General features: G+C 36.4%; 1 protein-coding gene across 4 annotated transcripts in view; it reads right to left on the bottom strand.

The window, feature by feature from the left end:
• Nucleotides 1-19,618, bottom strand: part of insc (spindle orientation adaptor protein inscuteable) — a 231,632-nt gene that overhangs the window by 10,733 nt on the left and 201,281 nt on the right. For all 4 annotated transcript variants that reach the window (XM_081739080.1, XM_081739078.1, XM_081739081.1 and 1 more), the window contains 3 exons: nt 13,116-13,328; nt 11,161-11,425; nt 5,281-5,520 (listed from right to left, as the gene is read on the bottom strand). In XM_081739080.1, the coding sequence (XP_081595206.1) occupies nt 5,281-5,520; nt 11,161-11,425; nt 13,116-13,328 (718 nt within the window). The remainder of the gene's footprint in view (nt 1-5,280; nt 5,521-11,160; nt 11,426-13,115; nt 13,329-19,618) is intronic.

Here is a 19,618-nt window from a genome sequence, read left to right as displayed (position 1 = left end):
AAACTTGTCATGTGTGCCAATGCTTTGTCTCTGATCTCTAAATAATAATGTTTGGAGTGATGATTTAAATAAATTATACGGTTTGTCAGTGATTGACTTTGGTAGGGAGTTCCAGATTCTTACTGCCGAGATTGAAAATGCCTTCTCTGTTATTTTTAAAGAATGCCGGGGCATATTCAGCTTATTACTTCCTCGGGTATTGTAACGGTGAATTTCTGATCTACATGTTAATTTATGATGCAAGTAAGATGGTGCTTTATGTGAATTTATTTTGTATAGTAAACAACAGTATCGGAGATATCGTCTTCGGGACATGGATAGAATGAGAAGAATGTCCTAACTGTACTTTATAAATTAGAGTAAATGATTTACAAACAAATGAAGACTTTACATAGAATTAAGAAGGTGCAATATCTCAAATTTTTGAAGAGGTTGCAATATACAGGGTGTTTGAAAACAACACCGACAACGTTTGGGAGGTGATTCCTGACACCAAGATAAGACAAAAAGTATAGACCAACCTGGGTGCACAAATGCTTCCCTTCGGAGTTATAGGCTGCCGAAAACATGCAAAAATGAACTTTAAAGGTCCGTAATTCCAAAACTATGGGACCTACCGTAGTTGGGGTTAAGAATTCATTTAGGAACTAATACGTGCCCTATCCAAAAATACATGTCTCAGAATTCTAAGGTACTCACGCAACAATTTTTATAGAGGGAGTTTGGCTACGGGCATATAATCTGAAGTACTCACCAACTATCTCTATAAAAATTGTTGCGGAAGTACCGCAGGATTCTGAAACATGTATATTTGGATAGGACACGTATTAGTTCCTAAGTGACTTCTTGGCCCGACTATGGTAAGTCCCATAGTTTTGGAGCTATGGACCTTTAAAGTTCATGTTTTCGGCAGCCTATAACTCCGAAAGGAAACATTTGTGCACCCAGGTTGGTCTATACTTTTTATCTTATCTTGGTGTCAGGAATCACTTCCCAAATGTTGTCGGTGTTGTTTTGAAGGGTAAACTGCTCCTGAACGGGACATGTTATCATCTGCATGATCTTCAAATACACTCTCAATAATTAGTCAGGTTTCTAGCCTCAGCAAGCCATTATCGCACTTCACATCTCTCAACAACTGGTGTTTCATGGTAGAATGAACTTTCTCTTTTTCCTGAAATCAGCATTGCAACCTTCTGTCTTAAGATAAAAAATGTTAAATCTAAATATTTAACAGAATATAAGAAGATATCACTAATACATTTAATTTCGAGAGTACACTAAGTAATACGAAGTATATCGCACATAATCTTATTATTAACTTCCTAGTAATGATAGGAGACAAGACTTGAAACTTAAGGCTTTTATAAGATTCAGGAGTAGTAGTTAACTCTTGCGAGTGACATCTTTCTGGACTATCTTCTGAAACGTAAATCAGTTTTATCAAAAACGACTGAGGAGATTCTGCTTATATTTCATAAATAAATATTTAAATCCAATAACTCAAGAATAATGTGTAAAACAAATTCTTATTTAAAAATATGCAGGAAAGGTAATTTCCTGTTAGGGCTGTTTTTTCTTCTTCTTCTTCTTCTAATACAGCATGCGACTTTATTGATACTTCCTTCAACTTGCAGAAATAACTGTTTGGGATTGCAATACATCAAGTTTACGTGAGGTAAAAGCAGGGGCGGATCCAGAGGGGGGCGATCGGGGCGATCGCCCCCCCCCCCCCCACAAGAGGAAACTTTCTTATTTTATATATAAATAAACCCATCCATAACAAGTTTGGAGCTCTTAAAAGTAGCAGTATTACCGCCGACCGCCCCCCCCCAGAAGTCCGTCCTGGATCCGCCCCTGGGTAAAAGGAGTAAATTCTACCCGATGTTGCACGTTTGAACATACTCATACAAAATAATTTTCCAGTGAAACCTACCGAATAAATTATTCAATTTATTTAAAATATGTGTACATTTATCTTCTTTATCGCATTCAAACAGTCCTCACTTGTTGCGATTGAAAATAGTAGGGTAAACGGGAACAAACACCCCAGACTTTGGGATTTCCATATTTTAAATAATATAATAAGAAAATAATTTTCTGTGAATACGTTCGCCAAAATTGCTTGATTTTGACATAATAAAGAGTATAGTTTGTTTATGGCTTAACAAACATCCCAATGCATGTAGTTAAAATAGATCAAGGCCCCCTTATTCTCCCGATATTCTGAAAGTTATTTCCGCGATAACTTTCGTGAAAAGTATTCGCTTTTGAACAACGTATTGTATATATATTGTTTGCGATTTAAATTAGTTAAGAATGGGGATAATCCTAGGTAGGTCTTCCCGCTGACAATTGAAAGTCTCTTCAATGGTAACTTTCGTTAAAGAAATGCAATATGTGCATTGTAGTATATTATTTCTGATGCCTCAAATTTGCCACAATTTCCTTGAGATTAAAATCAATCAAGAATGAAGAAGTTATTCTTTTGAACATGACTTTAAAATACATTTTGTGATGATAAATTATATTTTTTTAAAAAAGTCAATACATCGGAATCACAAATAAGAATACAAAATCATATTCGATATTACGCCACTAAGGGGGAGGTCGAGCTGGGTGAGCCTCCCTCTCTATGCCACTGCCTCGAAGCATAATCATGGAACATTAAACTTAAAAAAAAAAAAAAGACCCTGTCAGAAGAAAATCGGCGATGCTTATAATAATAATAATAATAATAATAATAATAATAATAATAATAATAATAATAATAATAATAATAATAATAATAATAATAATAATAATAATAATAATAATAGTATTAGAAGTAGTAGTATGAAAAATATTTCCGTTTGCTAGATTAATATTCGAGTGTAATTTATCATTTTAAAACATGTTTTTTTTAGGGGGGGGGGCGATTTCCAGGTGTTGGCGCCTTAAATTTGGATGTTTTTTTCAAGAGATTATTCAGTGTGTTAGCACATCTTAGGCAAAATACTGCTGGTTAGAATATCCACATGAATTTATAACATGCGATATTGTCATTTATAAAATGTCTCGATAAATTAAATGCTGTCTACTAGTAGGTTGTACTAAGTAGGCTACAACTTCGAGGCGCAATGTCAACTTCCCTTCACACTTTATCCAGGCTTAGGACTGGCAGTGTAATGGTAGTGTATAAATTATTACCACTACATTGGTGTACTTAAAAGTTAAAAATTGCAGGGGAAATATACGTCCCTTTGTCACCATTCATTCAGTTTAACGTCCCACATTATGCCGGCTAGGCCAAAGGAGACAGAATGATTCCTTAAAATAACATTTTATGTTTTTGAAATCCACTTAAAGCTAGATCAAATGAGCACGTAAGAACGTTATAGTAAGATGGAGAATAGGAATTAATTACCTTTGGGCATACCCATACGAAAAGTTCTGGCTACGTCTATAGATGGAAAGCCCTCCCAGCAGGTCTATGTCTAGCTCGCGCCCTTTAGGGGGACGAGGACCCGGGTTCGATTCCTGGCAGAAGATTATTGAATGATAGTGGTTCGGATTCGACATTAAACTGTACGTCCAAGTCTCATATAGCCTCATATAGCCATACGTCCCTGCGGAAAAAGGGAAAAAAAAAAAAAAGCTTGAAAGATGGCTTGAAAATTTTAAACTCAAGGAAATTGTGGCAAATTTGAGGCATCAGAAATAATATACTACAATGCACATATTGCATTTCTTTAACGAAAGTTACCATTGAAGAGACTTTCAAGTATCAGCGGGAAGACCTACCTAGAATTATCCCCATTCTTAACTAATTTAAATCGCAAGCAATATATATATACACTACGTTGTTCAAAAGCGAATACTTTTCACGAAAGTTATCGCGGAAATAACTTTCAGAATATCGGGAGAATAAGGGGACCTTGATCTATTTTAACTACATGCATTGGGATGTTTGTTAAGCCATAAACAAACTATACTCTTTATTATGTCAAAATCAAGCAATTTTGGTGAACGTATTCACAGAAAATTATTTTCTTATTATATTATTTAAAATATGGAAATCCCAAAGTCTGGGGTGTTTGTTCCCGTTTACCCTACTATTTTCAATCGCAACAAGTGAGGACTGTTTGAATGCGATAAAGAAGATAAATGTACACATATTTTAAATAAATTGAATAATTTATTCGGTAGGTTTCACTGGAAAATTATTTTGTATGAGTATGTTTAAACGTGCAACATCGGGTAGAATTTACTCCTTTTACCTCACGTAAACTTGATGTATTGCAATCCCAAACAGTTATTTCTGCAAGTTGAAGGAAGTATCAATAAAGTCGCATGCTGTATTAGAAGAAGAAGAAGAAGAAAAAAACAGCCCTAACAGGAAATTACCTTTCCTGCATATTTTTAAATAAGAATTTGTTTTACACATTATTCTTGAGTTATTGGATTTAAATATTTATTTATGAAATATAAGCAGAATCTCCTCAGTCGTTTTTGATAAAACTGATTTACGTTTCAGAAGATAGTCCAGAAAGATGTCACTCGCAAGAGTTAACTACTACTCCTGAATCTTATAAAAGCCTTAAGTTTCAAGTCTTGTCTCCTATCATTACTAGGAAGTTAATAATAAGATTATGTGCGATATACTTCGTATTACTTAGTGTACTCTCGAAATTAAATGTATTAGTGATATCTTCTTATATTCTGTTAAATATTTAGATTTAACATTTTTTATCTTAAGACAGAAGGTTGCAATGCTGATTTCAGGAAAAAGAGAAAGTTCATTCTACCATGAAACACCAGTTGTTGAGAGATGTGAAGTGCGATAATGGCTTGCTGAGACTAGAAACCTGACTAATTATTGAGAGTGTATTTGAAGATCATGCAGATGATAACATGTCCCATTCAGGAGCCGTTTACCCTTTGTCTTGAATACTTGACCTATCAACCCACTATTCTATGGAGATAAAGTACATAACTTAGGTCGTAAGACTAGAATTAATACAATACTAGTGCCTTTTTGTTTCAAGTGTGCCCCCGGAAAATATGTGAAACATAATTAGGCCCCACTACCCCAGCTGCCCTCTTATGAGGAAAACCTTCCTTTTGCTTTCGGGAAAGAACCATTTTCGCATTTAACTACTGAAGGATATCAGCCAGAGCAACTTCTCCCACCTCTTTCGAGGGAGGTATGGGAAAAGACACATGGACAGCAGCGCCAACAGGGACACACTTGAAATAGAAATGTTTTTTTTTTTCTAAACTAGCTTCCTGATCGCTTACCTTTTCTAACTCCCTAATGCCATCTACAACGCAACAAACTGTGGCAAGCGCTCGAAGCGCCGCTATTCGTATGGCACTAGATCGAGACTCGAGACAGACAGATAAAAGCGCTCTAATTCCCCCGCAATGCGCCACCAATCGGCTCAGGTGGGTTCCCTCCAATCCAAGCGCTGCAAGACTTGATAACGCTGAACGTAACGCCATGTCGGATGTTGGTTCTTCTAAAACAGCCACCAGGATCTAGAAAAGTTAAGAGAAACTGTAGTATTAGAAACAAACTAAAATTATGTTCCTTTTTTTTTTTTTTTAATTTCTAGATTACTAATATACATGGGGGCGGGAAGTGTATAATATGACCAACTTTTTTGAATAAATCTACGATCCATCTAAACGTAACTTAGACCTTTATACACGATGTAGATAGTCACTGTATGTAATCTGTTACAGTATTATCATCTCCTGTTCCGAAGCTATTTGTATTCAGTAGGTGCATGGATAACCCTGTTGCGTGCAATTTAACTCTGTATAAAAACCTTTAGTTAATATTTTACATATCCTAACTATATACAAAACTACATGAACTGACATAAAATAACGGATACTCCAGGTTGACGTGGAAAGTCGAAACTCGGTATGATTGTAGCTTTCCAAAGCTAACCCACAAGCAAATTGCCAAAAGTGAATATTTTTAATTTTTAGGGTCTAAAGGGGGAATGAAGAAATTCCCCATGTTATTTAAATTGGCTTTTTTTAAACCTATAATCTCATGTTTTAGGTACTTGGGAATGGAATAAAAACTTGAAATTCGGTATGCTTGTACGTTTTCGTTAGCGTTACCTAACTAAAATTTAAAAATCCAATTTTAAAGTGGTTTTATGGGGAACTGAAAAATCTTTCCCATGTTATTTATATGGAATATCTACACCCTAAAATGCTCCGGCGGGAATAGAATGATGAAATTAGGCATGATTATAACCTTCCAGATCTAACTCGCTGCAAAGTTGCCAAAAGTGAATATTTTAGTTTTTAAGTGTCTAAAGGGAGGATGAAGAAATTCCCACATTATTTAAATAAGCATTTTTGGGGGGGATACAAAATCTTATCTTTTAGATAGTTGAAATAGGAAAAGAAATTTGAAACTTGATAGAACTGTAGATTTAAGAGGTGCGAGGCCATAAGCCGAGCAAATGTGGGGGTTTGTGGCGGAGCGCCCAGCTGGCCAAAAGCTAGTGTTATATATGAAGTAAAAACTTCTCAATACGTGAATAACACTAGGATCCAGGGGGGCGATTGCCCCCCTTCCCGAAAAGGAAACTTTTAAATTTTGTATATTAATAAAACTCATCCCAGAGTTCGGAGCTCTTAAAAGTAGCTCTAAGTAGCAGTATTACAACCCTCCCCAGAAGTCCGTCCTGGATCCGCCCCTGACGCAAACTATAAACTTTTAAGAGTTACGTATTGCATATTTCAGTTTAACGTCCCACGATTATGCCCTTTAAGCTAAGGGAGGCGATAATTAAGGCAAGTGAATTATAATGGAAGAATTGGGGAATAAAAGAGAGAGAGAGAGAGAGTATACTGGAGTACCCCAAGAAAACCCACGGATAGGATGTTGCCCACCACAAACTTATTTAGCCAAGTATCGAACCAGGGACTCAATGCAACAGAAGTACTCTACCACTGAGTCCCCAAATTAAGTGAAACTATTACTTTAAACATATTATTTAAATATTCTTTATCTTTAGTATAAGTGCAAAGACGCCTGATTTTGTCAGTTACATTAATTTTTAATAGTTCACAATCTCGCTAATAGTTGTTGCTAGAAGCGCTGCGAAGAGATGTCGCTAGCGTGCAGGCAAGTTGCAAACGAGCCGAAAGCTTGAAAGAGGACAACTACAGTATTTACCGTTTAAAAAAAAGTGTTTATGCAACTACAAGGAGGGTAAATGCTCCCTCCTTCCCTTCTCTCTCGGGCGCTACAGCTTACGTAAATTAGACATTGGACTTATTTCGTTATTTTATGAGGAAATTGAGCAAAGTGGTTGTTGTTAGTTTGTTTTTAGGCTTAGCGTGGCCCCGGGTTTGATTCTAGGCCAGTGCTCCCCAATTCTCGGCGTCCACCCAGCGTCGTGAAGCAAACTGGGGAGTCATGTGAATAAAATATATGACGGCCATTATATTTAGAAAACTCCCGATACGCATCGCGCTGACCACGTGTTAGTCGTTTGACTGATGTAGTTCAGCCGGTTGCTAACAGATGGTGTTGGAGTTGCTCAGACCCACAAAGAGCTGTCACGTTAAGTGGTTTGGTTTTGGTCCCTTTCCTTTCAACACCAAAGCTATATGATCACATGAGCTGCCTTCAGGAATCGAACTCTGGTCTCCTGTGGAAAAAGGAACATATGATCACCATATAGTCTATATGGGAGTTATTATGAGGGCGCAGTGGCTCAATGAAGGAAGCTCACCTCTGGTGCGAGAAATCTTGATTCAATCCCAGGACGCGTGAATTTGTGGTGAACAACATCGTATCGGTGGGTTTTCTCAATCCCCTGTCCAGTCCAGTCCCAATTATGTCTTAACCATTCATTGCAGTAATTCAGGGCCGGCTATGTGCAACAATGCATTTGCACGGGGCAGCAAGCTTCGAGGGGCAGCATTTAAAATAAATATTTCTTGTTGGAAACAGACTTCATGATGATGGTGGTTAAATTTACTAAGGTGACCTATTTGAATATTACATTCATAAATCATGTTTAGGTCGCAATAGTTTAAGATCACATGGACAGTTCTAAAGCAAATGGTTAAACAATCCCATCATGAATTGTTTGATTGTTGTCAAATACGAGAGCTCAATTCTCGAACAGTAGTGTACATCTATTCCACTCAGTTAGTTATCACAGTTTTGATATGAAAACTAGTCTTGTGTTTGTCACAAACAAATTCCTTATCATTGAAGCTGGAAACTTAAAAAATAAATAAATAAATAAAAATAATAGACGTAGAAGGAAAATCAAGAAATAAAGATTGCAATTGCAAACTGCATATATTAAGATTGAAGCTCGAAATTGAATTATATAAAAAGGATTACTATCTTTCCTCTGCAGGTGTGTTTGCTTTATCTTTTACTAACAATATATTATTACTCAAAGAAAAAACACAATAAGATGGTATTTGTAGTGTTTAGGCCTTTCTGAGTGTGAGTGCCCTTTCCCTCCCCTTCGTTGTTCATGATGGGGTAAAATACATAAAATCGTAGCTTTTAAGATTTATTCTTTCTGGAGAAAGGGGGGGGGCGATAAATGATGAAATTGCACAGGGCGGAAATTGCCTAGGGCCGGCCCTACATTAATTATCCATCTCCGTTAGCCTATAGAGAGCAATCTGTGGGACGTCAAACTAAATACATTTATTACTATTATAGTTATCAAATGTCTTTTCTTTTTATACCACAGTATTTTATAACTTTTTTCCCTCCACATGCCTCTTTCCTGTTGGGTTCTTCCTCAAAAAGAAGAACGCAAAATGATCTCTGCTACACTATGACCTCGACAAGAGGAACGAACCGAAAAAATGGCCTCCGCAATGTCACAAGCATACGCTGAATGCTATTAGAAAAATTAGTCTCCAAACGTCCGGTTATTGAGCAAAGTTGATTACCTGACCAATGTCAACCAACCTTTTAACTTATAATTTGAGTTTTTAAGATCATTCAATCTGACAAAATATATCCGGTTATAAGTGCATGACGCAAGTTATCATGCTAACCAACCACAGAGTAAATACCTGTATTTCTTCTTCCTCTTCTACAAACAGAAAAAAAAAGTCTTATTGACCTTTGACAGTTTAATAATGGCTATTACGTTTCGGTTTGTCGTGGACAGCAATGACCTATCAATAACAGGTCACCACCTCCTTTCCTCTCACACATGTACACACAATGACAAAGAACCTTTATCCTATCAACGTTAGTTTGATCTTACAAAATTACATGGCTGAGTTTTCCTTAAATTCTTAGATAGATTTTCACCAGATCTAATCGTGTATGAAGTCTTTCTTTTTCGATTTTCAACTCGAGGGAGGAATTGGGGGTTACACCTTCTGGAGGTTTGAAAAGTGTACAGCATCTCAGAAGCCCCTTCGAAAAATGTACAGTACCTTAGAAACCTCTTCGAAAAGTATACAGTATCTCAAAAACCTCTTCGAAAAGTATAGAGTATCTCAGAGAAACCCTTTCGAAAAGTATACAGTATCTCAGAAGCCCTTTCGAAAAGCATATGTAAAGCTCTTTGAAAAGCATACAGTGTATCACAAACCCCTTCGAAAAGTATACAGTATCTCAGAAGCCCCTTCGAAAAGTATACAGTATCTCAGAAGGCCCTTCGAAAAGTATACAGTATCTCAGAAGTCCCTTCGAAAAGTATATGCGAAGCCCATTTGAAAAGTACGCAGTATCTCAGCAGTCCCTTTGAAAAGTATACACTATCTCAGAAGCCCCTTTGAAAAGTATATAGCATCTCAGAAGCCCCTTCAAAAAGTATATAGTATTTCAGAAGCCCCTAAGTTAGATAATGTAAACTATTCTGCTGTGTTGCAGGTTGTATACTTCGCTATAAGTAATATAATTGAAATGGCCAGACTTTGGAGGAATATTATCCTGGAAGAAACAACATTTTGGCGGTTCCTACCTTCCCTCTCAACCAAAGGAAGCTATGGAAAGTATTTGGAAGGTATGTTTGAACTCCACCTCACTTTGAACTTCAATTGAAGTGAAATGGTAAAAACACAGCTGGACCAAAGTGTTAACTACGTGCAAAAAGTTCATTTTAAATGGATTCACCCAATTCACGCAAATAGTTACACAAACGTTTTATTAATGAAAAACCGGAATTAAAAATACTGTACAAATTGCCTCCTCGAAAAAAAAAAAAACTAGGACACGTATCCTTTTATTTTTTGAGTATATATTAACACAAGTATACTTATATTTTTAAAGTACTCGTAGTAGTAGTAATTAAAATTCCCTAAATTTTATTTAGCTATTAATAGAAAAAAGTCACCTTAGATTCTTTTAATACTTGAAAACATCAAGAATGTTTTATACAGTAGATTTGGTAGTAAGGTTCATAAAATGTCAATCCTGGGAGAAAAAGTAAAAGACACCGCCTTAGCCAATGTCCAAACTCTGCTTGAGATCCACAATTAAAGTCACTTGTCTCTATTTTATTTGCTTTTGCCTTTTCTGGACAAATATTCGAACTACAGAACGACAAGGACAGACCTCAAGAACCACTTGCGGTTCGCGGGTCATAGTTTAAAAAATGTTTATATAGAGTAAGTAAATAAATTATGCATTCCCTATACAGACATAGGGTATATATATATATTTCTCTTCCCTTACTTTAAAAGCGAACACGTGGATGTAAAATAAATAATAAAAAGTTAATACATTTCCCAACGAGAAGAAGATGTCCTTTCTGTAACCCTTTATTTACGCCACTGCTCGTCTCAATTCAACTTCTTATTAATTACTGTTAATTTACACACAATCTATGAGATATACTGGAATGAACCGTGCTATAGAAAGATAGCTGAGGAAGTTTCGTGCTGTGTGCCTTCCTCCGCCATCTGACTCATATTCTCAAAATTCACTTGGAAACTGAGATAGGAAATCTCACGAGGTTTCATTTAATTTACTCCTGTCCTGACTTTAGTCCTGAGGTTCTGATGATAAAAAGTGTTATGAAGCTGAAAGTTTACAAGCATAGTTAACCTAACCGATCTAGTATCCCTGATGGAAATAGTTTAACGTTCTGGAGAATGTTAAACTTGCCTGGATTCAACAATCGGAACCAATTCCTAGTTAAAAATTTTACTAACCTTAATCTCTCTACTTAGGATGAGGTCTACAAGATGCGTGAAAGAGTGTCCCAGTGCAGCGACATCTCGTGTCAAGTCTTCAGTCTCAAGTTTCGTAGAGGAGACCGTTTCTCTTAGCCTGTCACAAGCATCCAAGAGATCCCGTTCTTCTTTGTTGATCTTCACTTCCCGCGAAGAGTGGTAATCGTGGAGGAACTCTGTAACATGGCCAACCAAACTCTGCACAAGCGGGGGGACTTGTTCAAGAAATCGAAATTCCATTCGCCTGAAAGTATCGTAGAATCACAAAAATTATAAATTAACATATAAATCTATAAATTCCTACCTAATAAGTAGTAACACATTATAGGCCCAACAGTGGGAAACAGTAGGCAACCCAACTGCCAAGCATTTGTCAATCAGCGTAATTGCCAACGTGACAAGTAGGTCTACGCGTAAGAAGTTAAATCGTGATCAGGAGCATCAAATCATAATTGTTGGATAAATGACAGCAAGTCGTTGATTGGACACATATTTTTTAACTATTTTTTTCAATCACCAATATCAATCATGTCGATCATTAGCCTCCGTTGGACCAACGTATTCTTTAAATTTAATTTTTGCAATTGTTAATTCCCAATCATGCCGATCATTAGTCTACGTTGGACCAACGTATTATATAAATTTAAATTTTGCAATTACTAATTCCCAACCATGTCGATTATTAGCCTATGTTGGGTCAACGTATTTTTAAATTTAATTTTTGCAATTGGTGATTCCCAATCATGCCGATCATTAGCTTATGTTGGGCAATTATTACTAAAACTTAATTATTGAAAAAAAAAAAAAACTTTGAAAAGTGTTTATGGTGGTTTCGTATGCCCAATTCTTTCTTGTTTGAGTAGGTGAACCAAACGTCACGAAAAGGTTATAACTGTGAATAACTTTTTTTATTTATAGTTAGTTTCTAATTTCAAGACCAAAGATGGGGGATTGTTTACACTTATTTGTGTAATATAATCTCAAGTAAGCATCCGCCATTAGGAGCCTCACAGATACAGAACCTGTGTAGTACATGATTCATGACAGGGGTCAACATTTCTGGTCCGAGTGCTCGTACTTCTGCAAGAATATTGTCCTTTATGCTATTTGAAGAACAAAATGTGTATGAACAAACAATACAACAGGTCAGGGACAATATTCGTGCAGAAATATGGGATATCTTTAATGATCACAAAGTAATAATAATAGTAATATTTGTATAAAAAAGAGCAAACTTTCATAATTTATAAAATAAGCAATGGCTTTCGTCCACTAATAAGAAAAGAGGCCAATAGGTCATGAAATCTCAAACGCTCCCTAAATAGTGCATCAGCCCCCAATCGCTCCCGTTTCCCCAGCGCTCCCTTTGAAAAAGAGAACGTTCTCTGGCAGGCTTAACGCCCACATTGAGAACCACTGCTGGAGCATTAATTTTGCAGTACAATTATACGAACTGCATATCCTATTCAGTTATGCAACCAAAAATACTCTGGAGTTGATATGTACAGTGTATCCAGGAAATCTTCGTCAACAATGCTATTTATATAAACTTCGCGAAAAGGAGATTCTAATGGGTTATAGCGAACCACTTAAAGCACAAAATGCTTCTGTAGTCTTAGTGGGATTTATTCATTTACCCTACAAAAAATATTTCCTCGTCTTTTGTGCAGCGTAAAAGCATTATTTTAAAATGGTTTTCTTTTTAGGTTACTATCGTTACTAGCTTCTATTTATAAATATTCGTAAACTTCTTTATTTATAAACTTCGTTAGACAAATGGAATAGGAACTGCCATCAGAGAAAAACCACTGCCTCAGAGAAAACAAGATATCTGATAAAATACAAATAGGATTCGAGATATAATACTCGTATTTTGTATTAAGATTCCAATTGTCCTGAAAATACTACGAATTACTTTGTGTATATATACTTACTGGCACAATTTGGCAAACTCTGTAGATATCACATGAGCTCGCTGTTGTAATGCTCGTACGGTGTCTTTGGTGTTGGCGGCCATTATAGTAACAAAATGGCTTACGTCTACTGCTAAAGATTTGCTCTGTAATGTTGTCATACACTCTGGCTCATACAGGGTTCCTAATTCCGCCAGCCACGTTTTCACTGGGTCCTTGGTAGAGTCACTGGAACTAGAAATTGAAATAAACATTCATAACAGCCGATATGATGTTAACTCAAAGGTTGATTTACATAATAATAATAATAATAATAATAATAATAATAATAATAATAATAATAATACAGTGGGACCATGATAACTCGAAGCTGAAGGGAATGGTAAAAATTCGAGTTTTCCGAGTAATCAAGGTTCAAGTTATCTAGGTGGCCACAACAAACATTCGAAATACCGAAGTTTCTTGTTCCTCATGAAAAGTGACTATATAACCTCTATATCTCGAAGTTTTATTCATTCAACTTCTATAACTCGAAGTTGTGAGAGCTCCTAAAATTAAAGATGACAAGTAAAAATAAAATACTAGACATAAGTAAAACACAATTACAATACACATTAGCAACAATGACAATTACGTAAAAGCATAGAACCATAGCTTCGAGTTATCGAGGTCCAGGTCACATCAAGAGAAATTCGACTTATAGAGTAAACTTCGACTCCTAGAGGTTTGCTGTTACGAAAGTTCGAGTTACCAAGGTTTTTAAACATGAATATGAAACTCTTTAAATTCGACTTATGGAGATTGTAAATTTTAAACATTCGACTTACAGAGGTTATTTTAGCATTGAGTATTATGAAGAATTCAAGAGAATGTGGAAAAATTCGAGTCATTAAAGAATTCGAGTTATAATGATTTCACTACCAGCTAAACGGTGGGAGAGCATTGAACGCATTTCATTGGTTGAGACCCTACTTTAAACTGTAGGTCTCGTCCTATACGGCCTCACTGTTGACAAGGACAGAATCAATCAATTGAAGAACAAAGAGATTCTTGGAACCTAACAATGTAACCATTAGTTAAAAAAAAATCTACGGTTGCCCATGAGAAGAGATGAGATAGAATGTTTGTGACGATATCCAAGAGAACTCTTTAAATAGAAACAAAAGGAGCTTAAAAATACCATTTTCGAAATTCAGTATTATTTTGAGAAACGATCCATGCTAGGGGGATTTTTTTTTTTCGAATTAGCATCACTGAAACGCGAAACGCCAGGAATACATTCTATTGTGATCGGGAGGGAGATGTTATCTTGACGCGAGACGGTAGCTTCAATCGTGCCGTCCCATCTCAGTAATGTATTCACCTTAATGTATTCAATATTAAATGAATACTGCATATACGAAACATACAAAGGGAGACAAAGAGAAGTAATAAATATAAACAAAATGACATCTTATAGGTGTATGGGATGTAAAATATTAATACAAAATATAAATAGCAGGAGTGCACTCATGGGGGGTCTACCAGTTCCGACCTCCCCAAAATTTCGTAACTCAGCATGTACATTTTCTCAATAAAACTATACTTGTTTAATAGGGAAATGATTGATGTAACCTAAACATTTGATGTTACACTTCATCTGTACTCCTCTTATATAAAAAAAAAAAAAAAACCTTCCGGGAATCGAACCCGGATTTCGTATGCGTCTTTGGCGTGGGAGACCCGGGTTCGATTCCCGGCGGGAGCTCATGTGGCTCGGATTCCACGTTAATCAGTAGGTCCACGTCTCATATAGCCTCGCTGCTGAACGGGACGTTAAACTCAAAATCAACTCAAAAAAATCTTTTTTCCTGAAAGTATAGGTGGAAATATCGTCTTTTCGGGTCAGAATAATATCCATTCAATTATACATAGACGTAGTGACACCTTCCAATATAAATTTCTGTTTGCGCGTCTGGCCTATAGCTAGATATTTGAGAACGTTTAGATTTAATTTGGCGATTTCGTGTGAGGGCTGTAGCTTTCCCGTATAATTGGTGCAGTGGCTCAGTCTCTTTGGGACCCACTGTAAATTTAATTCCTGAGGAGCACAATCAGTGGCGTATTTAGGGGGGATTCCGGGCTAAAGCCCCCCTCCAAAATCTTACTTACTATAGTAAGGTAAATGAAATATCTTGCAGAATTTTTACATTTTCAGGCAAATCCCCCCCCCAAAGTTAGCAAAGCCCCCCGAAACAAAATCATAAATACGCCACTGAGCACAATAAACAGCTGAAACTTCTAGAACTTATTCACTTGGGTCTCTCTATATAGTTTAATACCACATGGCAATTAACGGATGAAAATAATCGAATATACTCCAACTTGTGTTTACCATTTAGAATCACTTGCATAGACAGTGAAAGCTAATCTGAACGTACGAGTTAGCCCAGGTAACGGTTTAAGTAAAATATGTAATGAAACATTGTAGCAAATTAAAACTGTAATAAACATAATTAATTAAATCCCTCTATTGTCAGGAATAAAAAGAAAAAAAAATACACCCTGTCTGTTAAGATAAAACATCACTTATTGCCCCCTTTCTTGATTCATTAGGGACTAGTACAGTTTATCTGAGTCAGATCCCTAAAACAAAAGTGAATTCTTTGAATTATTGCGTCACCTCTAATATTACTATAAATATTTCGTTTGAAGCTCCTCGCAATCTGTGGCTGGCTGTGTCCTGGCGCGATTATTACTCTTAACAGCGCACCCACATAACCAGGTAACAATACCGGTCACGTTGACCATCTATCTTTGCCACCATCCCATTGTTGCTCGGACTACAAAGCTCGTAAAATAAACACACACTCCTTTCGAACCAGGGGTAAAGGGGGATTTTTTTAAAAAGGAAATTTGCTCTTCCTTAAATTATAAACTGTCATTTTTTGTTTATTTTTGTTGTTGTTATTACACGAAAGCTCTTCGTGTAGTAAGTTAACAGAGAACTAATTACACGTAGCAGCTAGCGTGTTAAGCGTTTACCTAAAAAAAAAAAAAAGTACTTATCGAATTCAGGGTTGCCAACATCATTAGTTTCACTGCCAAATCTATCGTTAATCACATAACGTAATTGTGATATTCACGTAGGTATCCTTAACTATCGCAATACCCTACACAGAGAAAAATCCGTTCTCCGGACAGCGGTATATTGTACAAATATACGGTATCCTCTTGCTTACTATAGAAATCAGTACGGAGCATACGCTATCGGTATGCTACATTGGCACTGCCCTTAGATGTTACATCATGCCGATGCAGGATGTCTGATATCCAGTGGGGATCCAGGGGGGGGGGTGATCGACCCCTCCAGAAGAGGAAACTTTCTTATTTTATATATATAAATAAAACCAATCCGAGAGTTTGGACCTCTTAAAAGTAGCAGTATTCCAGCTCCCCCCCCCCCCCTCCAGAAGTCCGTCCTGGATCCGCCCTGCTGACATCTAACAGTTTTCCGTATATCACATGTATATACTTATTTTACCTTCGTCAGCTATATATTATATACTTCCATTTGTATGTGAGATCCTGACCGCCTACATTGTTTCATACGGAAAGTACGTATAGATGGAACACTTATACAGAAACTATTATAAAACATGCGTTTTCAGTTATACGTCTGCTGTACGTTAATCCAAAAACTACAGGAATTACGCATGTAACCTATTTTTTTAAGTATGCCACCTACATTTTTTTCTCAGTGTAGGTATTTTTTGTATCGCGTCTACCAAGGGGGGAGTCATTTGGTATCCACATGTTAAGATTAAATAATTTCGCAAAAGAAACAAATAAGAAACTGTCACAAAAATCTACAGAGACCGAAGTGAACAATACATGGATAAGACTAACAGATATTTATTATACTCCCATTTGGGGATGGCACTTCTAATTAGTCACATTTCCTACCAACGGAGGGGTACTTTGTGGCACTTACTTAAAATAGCAAATTTATGAGACACCTAACGTGACTTTCACACACATACAAATACTGTGAGTGAAGTGAACATTACACAGGATAAGACTAACAGCTAAGTGCCATCTAGGAGTAACAGTCAGATCTCCTCAGGCCCGTAGCCAGCCCAAAAATTTAGGGGAGGGCCGGTAGAAGTTAGGGGGGCCCGATTCAATCATATATTTCATCACCATATTATAGTTCATTTGCGAGCCTACCGTGAAATTTTATGGGGGCCAGCCAAAATTTAGGGTGACACCCCTTGCCCCCCGTGGATACCTGCATCCCTTACCAACTTTGTGTCCACCAATAGCAAAGTTATGAGGCACATTAACGTTCAATATGCACCACCTAAGGTACACTCTTTAGATAAACATGTTGAACTTTTTTTTTTTTTTTTTTTTTTTACAATTTTAAACAAATGGTTAGAAGAGTAGGGCCTAATTACAAAAGACATATTATGGTGGGCACAAAGTACCTCCCCACGTTGGTAGTGCGAGAGTTAACAGTCGTTCTATAAACATTTTTTATCAATTTATTGATCACTTAATTGCAAAATCTCTATTTAAAGGTAGTTCATAGAAAATTTGATGTAACTAATAGGACAAGAGTCGCAACTAGAAATACATTTTCAAATTTGAGACAAGACTAGGAACATGATCGTTTGTCTCATTTTCGAGACAAGAATCGAAATTTCTGAAGTCTCGGGGTGACACTACTTCAGATAGTCTTCGATTGTCTTCGATTACATGATTTATAGTTCAAAAACTACAAATTGATAAAGTCGTTGTACGAACATGAACAGCATTTCTCAACGTTTAAAGATACGCAAGGCATTACATAATATACCCCATCAATTATTATTTGAATGCTGTTATATCACACCCTTCGTGGACCTCTCATGAACAGAAGGATTCTCATAGCTTCTAGATGAAATTAAGAAAAATCAAGGCATATTTTTTTTTACAAAACAAGGCAAGACGAGACGAGACAAGTTTCCAAGAATCGAGACGAGATTTCACAAAATTTAAAAGACGTTCTCTTCAGTAAATGTACACTCACGTCCAAAATTATTGTCGCATATCTATAAATATATTGTTGTCGGAATATAATTTGATAAATAATTCGCCCGGTATTTCTTATAATGTTGGTATGTGTATAATCGGCAAAGACAAGTATGCGGCAAATTTCAAATCAAAAGAACAATAAGTAAGAAGAAAAAACGAAAAAAAAAAACTTTCTTGTCCATTTAGCAACATTTTGTTTTACTCATTCTAATTTTCGTATTTATAATTCTTTTCTTATGAAATTTACCACAAATATACATTTCCTGATTATACACATAGTATCAGTATTAAATATACCCTGCAAAATCATTATCAAATTATATTCTTATAAGAAGACAGTTATAGATATGCGACAATCATTTTGGACATAAGTGTACATGTCACTGATAAATTATGAAAATCAAAAAATCTGATAGTGGAACACGTTACTCATAGAGAACCTGATACAGAAATACATACAATCTTAGTTGCTTCATCAACGAAGAACATTCATATTCCCTATTGATTAGACTTCAGTGTCTCTTTCCAGTACTGATGATACCAGGGGGGATCCAGGACCGACTTCTGGGGGGGCGGTGGGTTGTCATACTGCTACTTTTAAGGGCTCCAAACTGTGGGATGGGTTTTATTTATATATATATAAAAAAAATAAGAAAGTTTCCTCTTCTGGGGGAGGGGCGATCGCCCCTCCCTGGATCCGCCCCTGTGCTATACAAGCTTTACTTCGATCTTAATCCCCTACCGAGGATGGAACCCCAAACTATATTTACGAAGACATAGGCCTACGTACTTTAGACACCTGGCCAGGAAGGGACCTTTTTAAGGTTTCTTAAGACAGTTTGTGATATGATTATGCCAAATATGATTCTTATGTTTTTTTTTTTTAACCTTGATCTAGAGCATCGGTTCCCAATCTACGGCGCGTGCCTCCTTAGGGGGAATGAAAGAGCGAGCATAGGGGGACTGGAAGCAACAGGAATAAATTGAAATATGAATAAAGCGTCACTTGTAATGACCATTTTACAGTTTAGCTTTGGCGAACTTCCGACGCTACATGTTTCATGTTTTATTTTCCTATTCAAGATTTCTACGTTATTGAAAACTAAATAGTAATTACTCAAATACTCAGATACGTTTATTTAAGTTATCAAAAATGAATACAAAATGTTATTTCAATGTATAATACCAACTTTAAGAACATGACTTAGTGGTAGAGCGTTCACTTCTAGTACGTAGGATCGCTGGTTCGATCGAAGCTCGCACCAAATGGATTTTGTGGTGGACAAACACCATGTGCGTGGGTTTTTTCGGAGTTCTTCCGTTTCTACATTATTCTACCATTGCATTCATTTCTCATCATCGCAGTCTCCTTTAGCCTAGCCGGCATAAACGTGGGACGTAAAACTGAAAAAATTCATTTACTTTAAAAACTTCTCAACCAAGTGTAAATTATTATTATTATTATT

Source organism: Thermobia domestica, chromosome 14 (genome assembly GCF_964235325.1).
Source record: "Thermobia domestica chromosome 14, izTheDome1.hap1.1, whole genome shotgun sequence".
In the NCBI taxonomy this organism is placed as follows: Eukaryota; Metazoa; Arthropoda; class Insecta; order Zygentoma; family Lepismatidae; genus Thermobia; species Thermobia domestica.
This window is presented reverse-complemented; position numbering and strand designations above follow the sequence as displayed.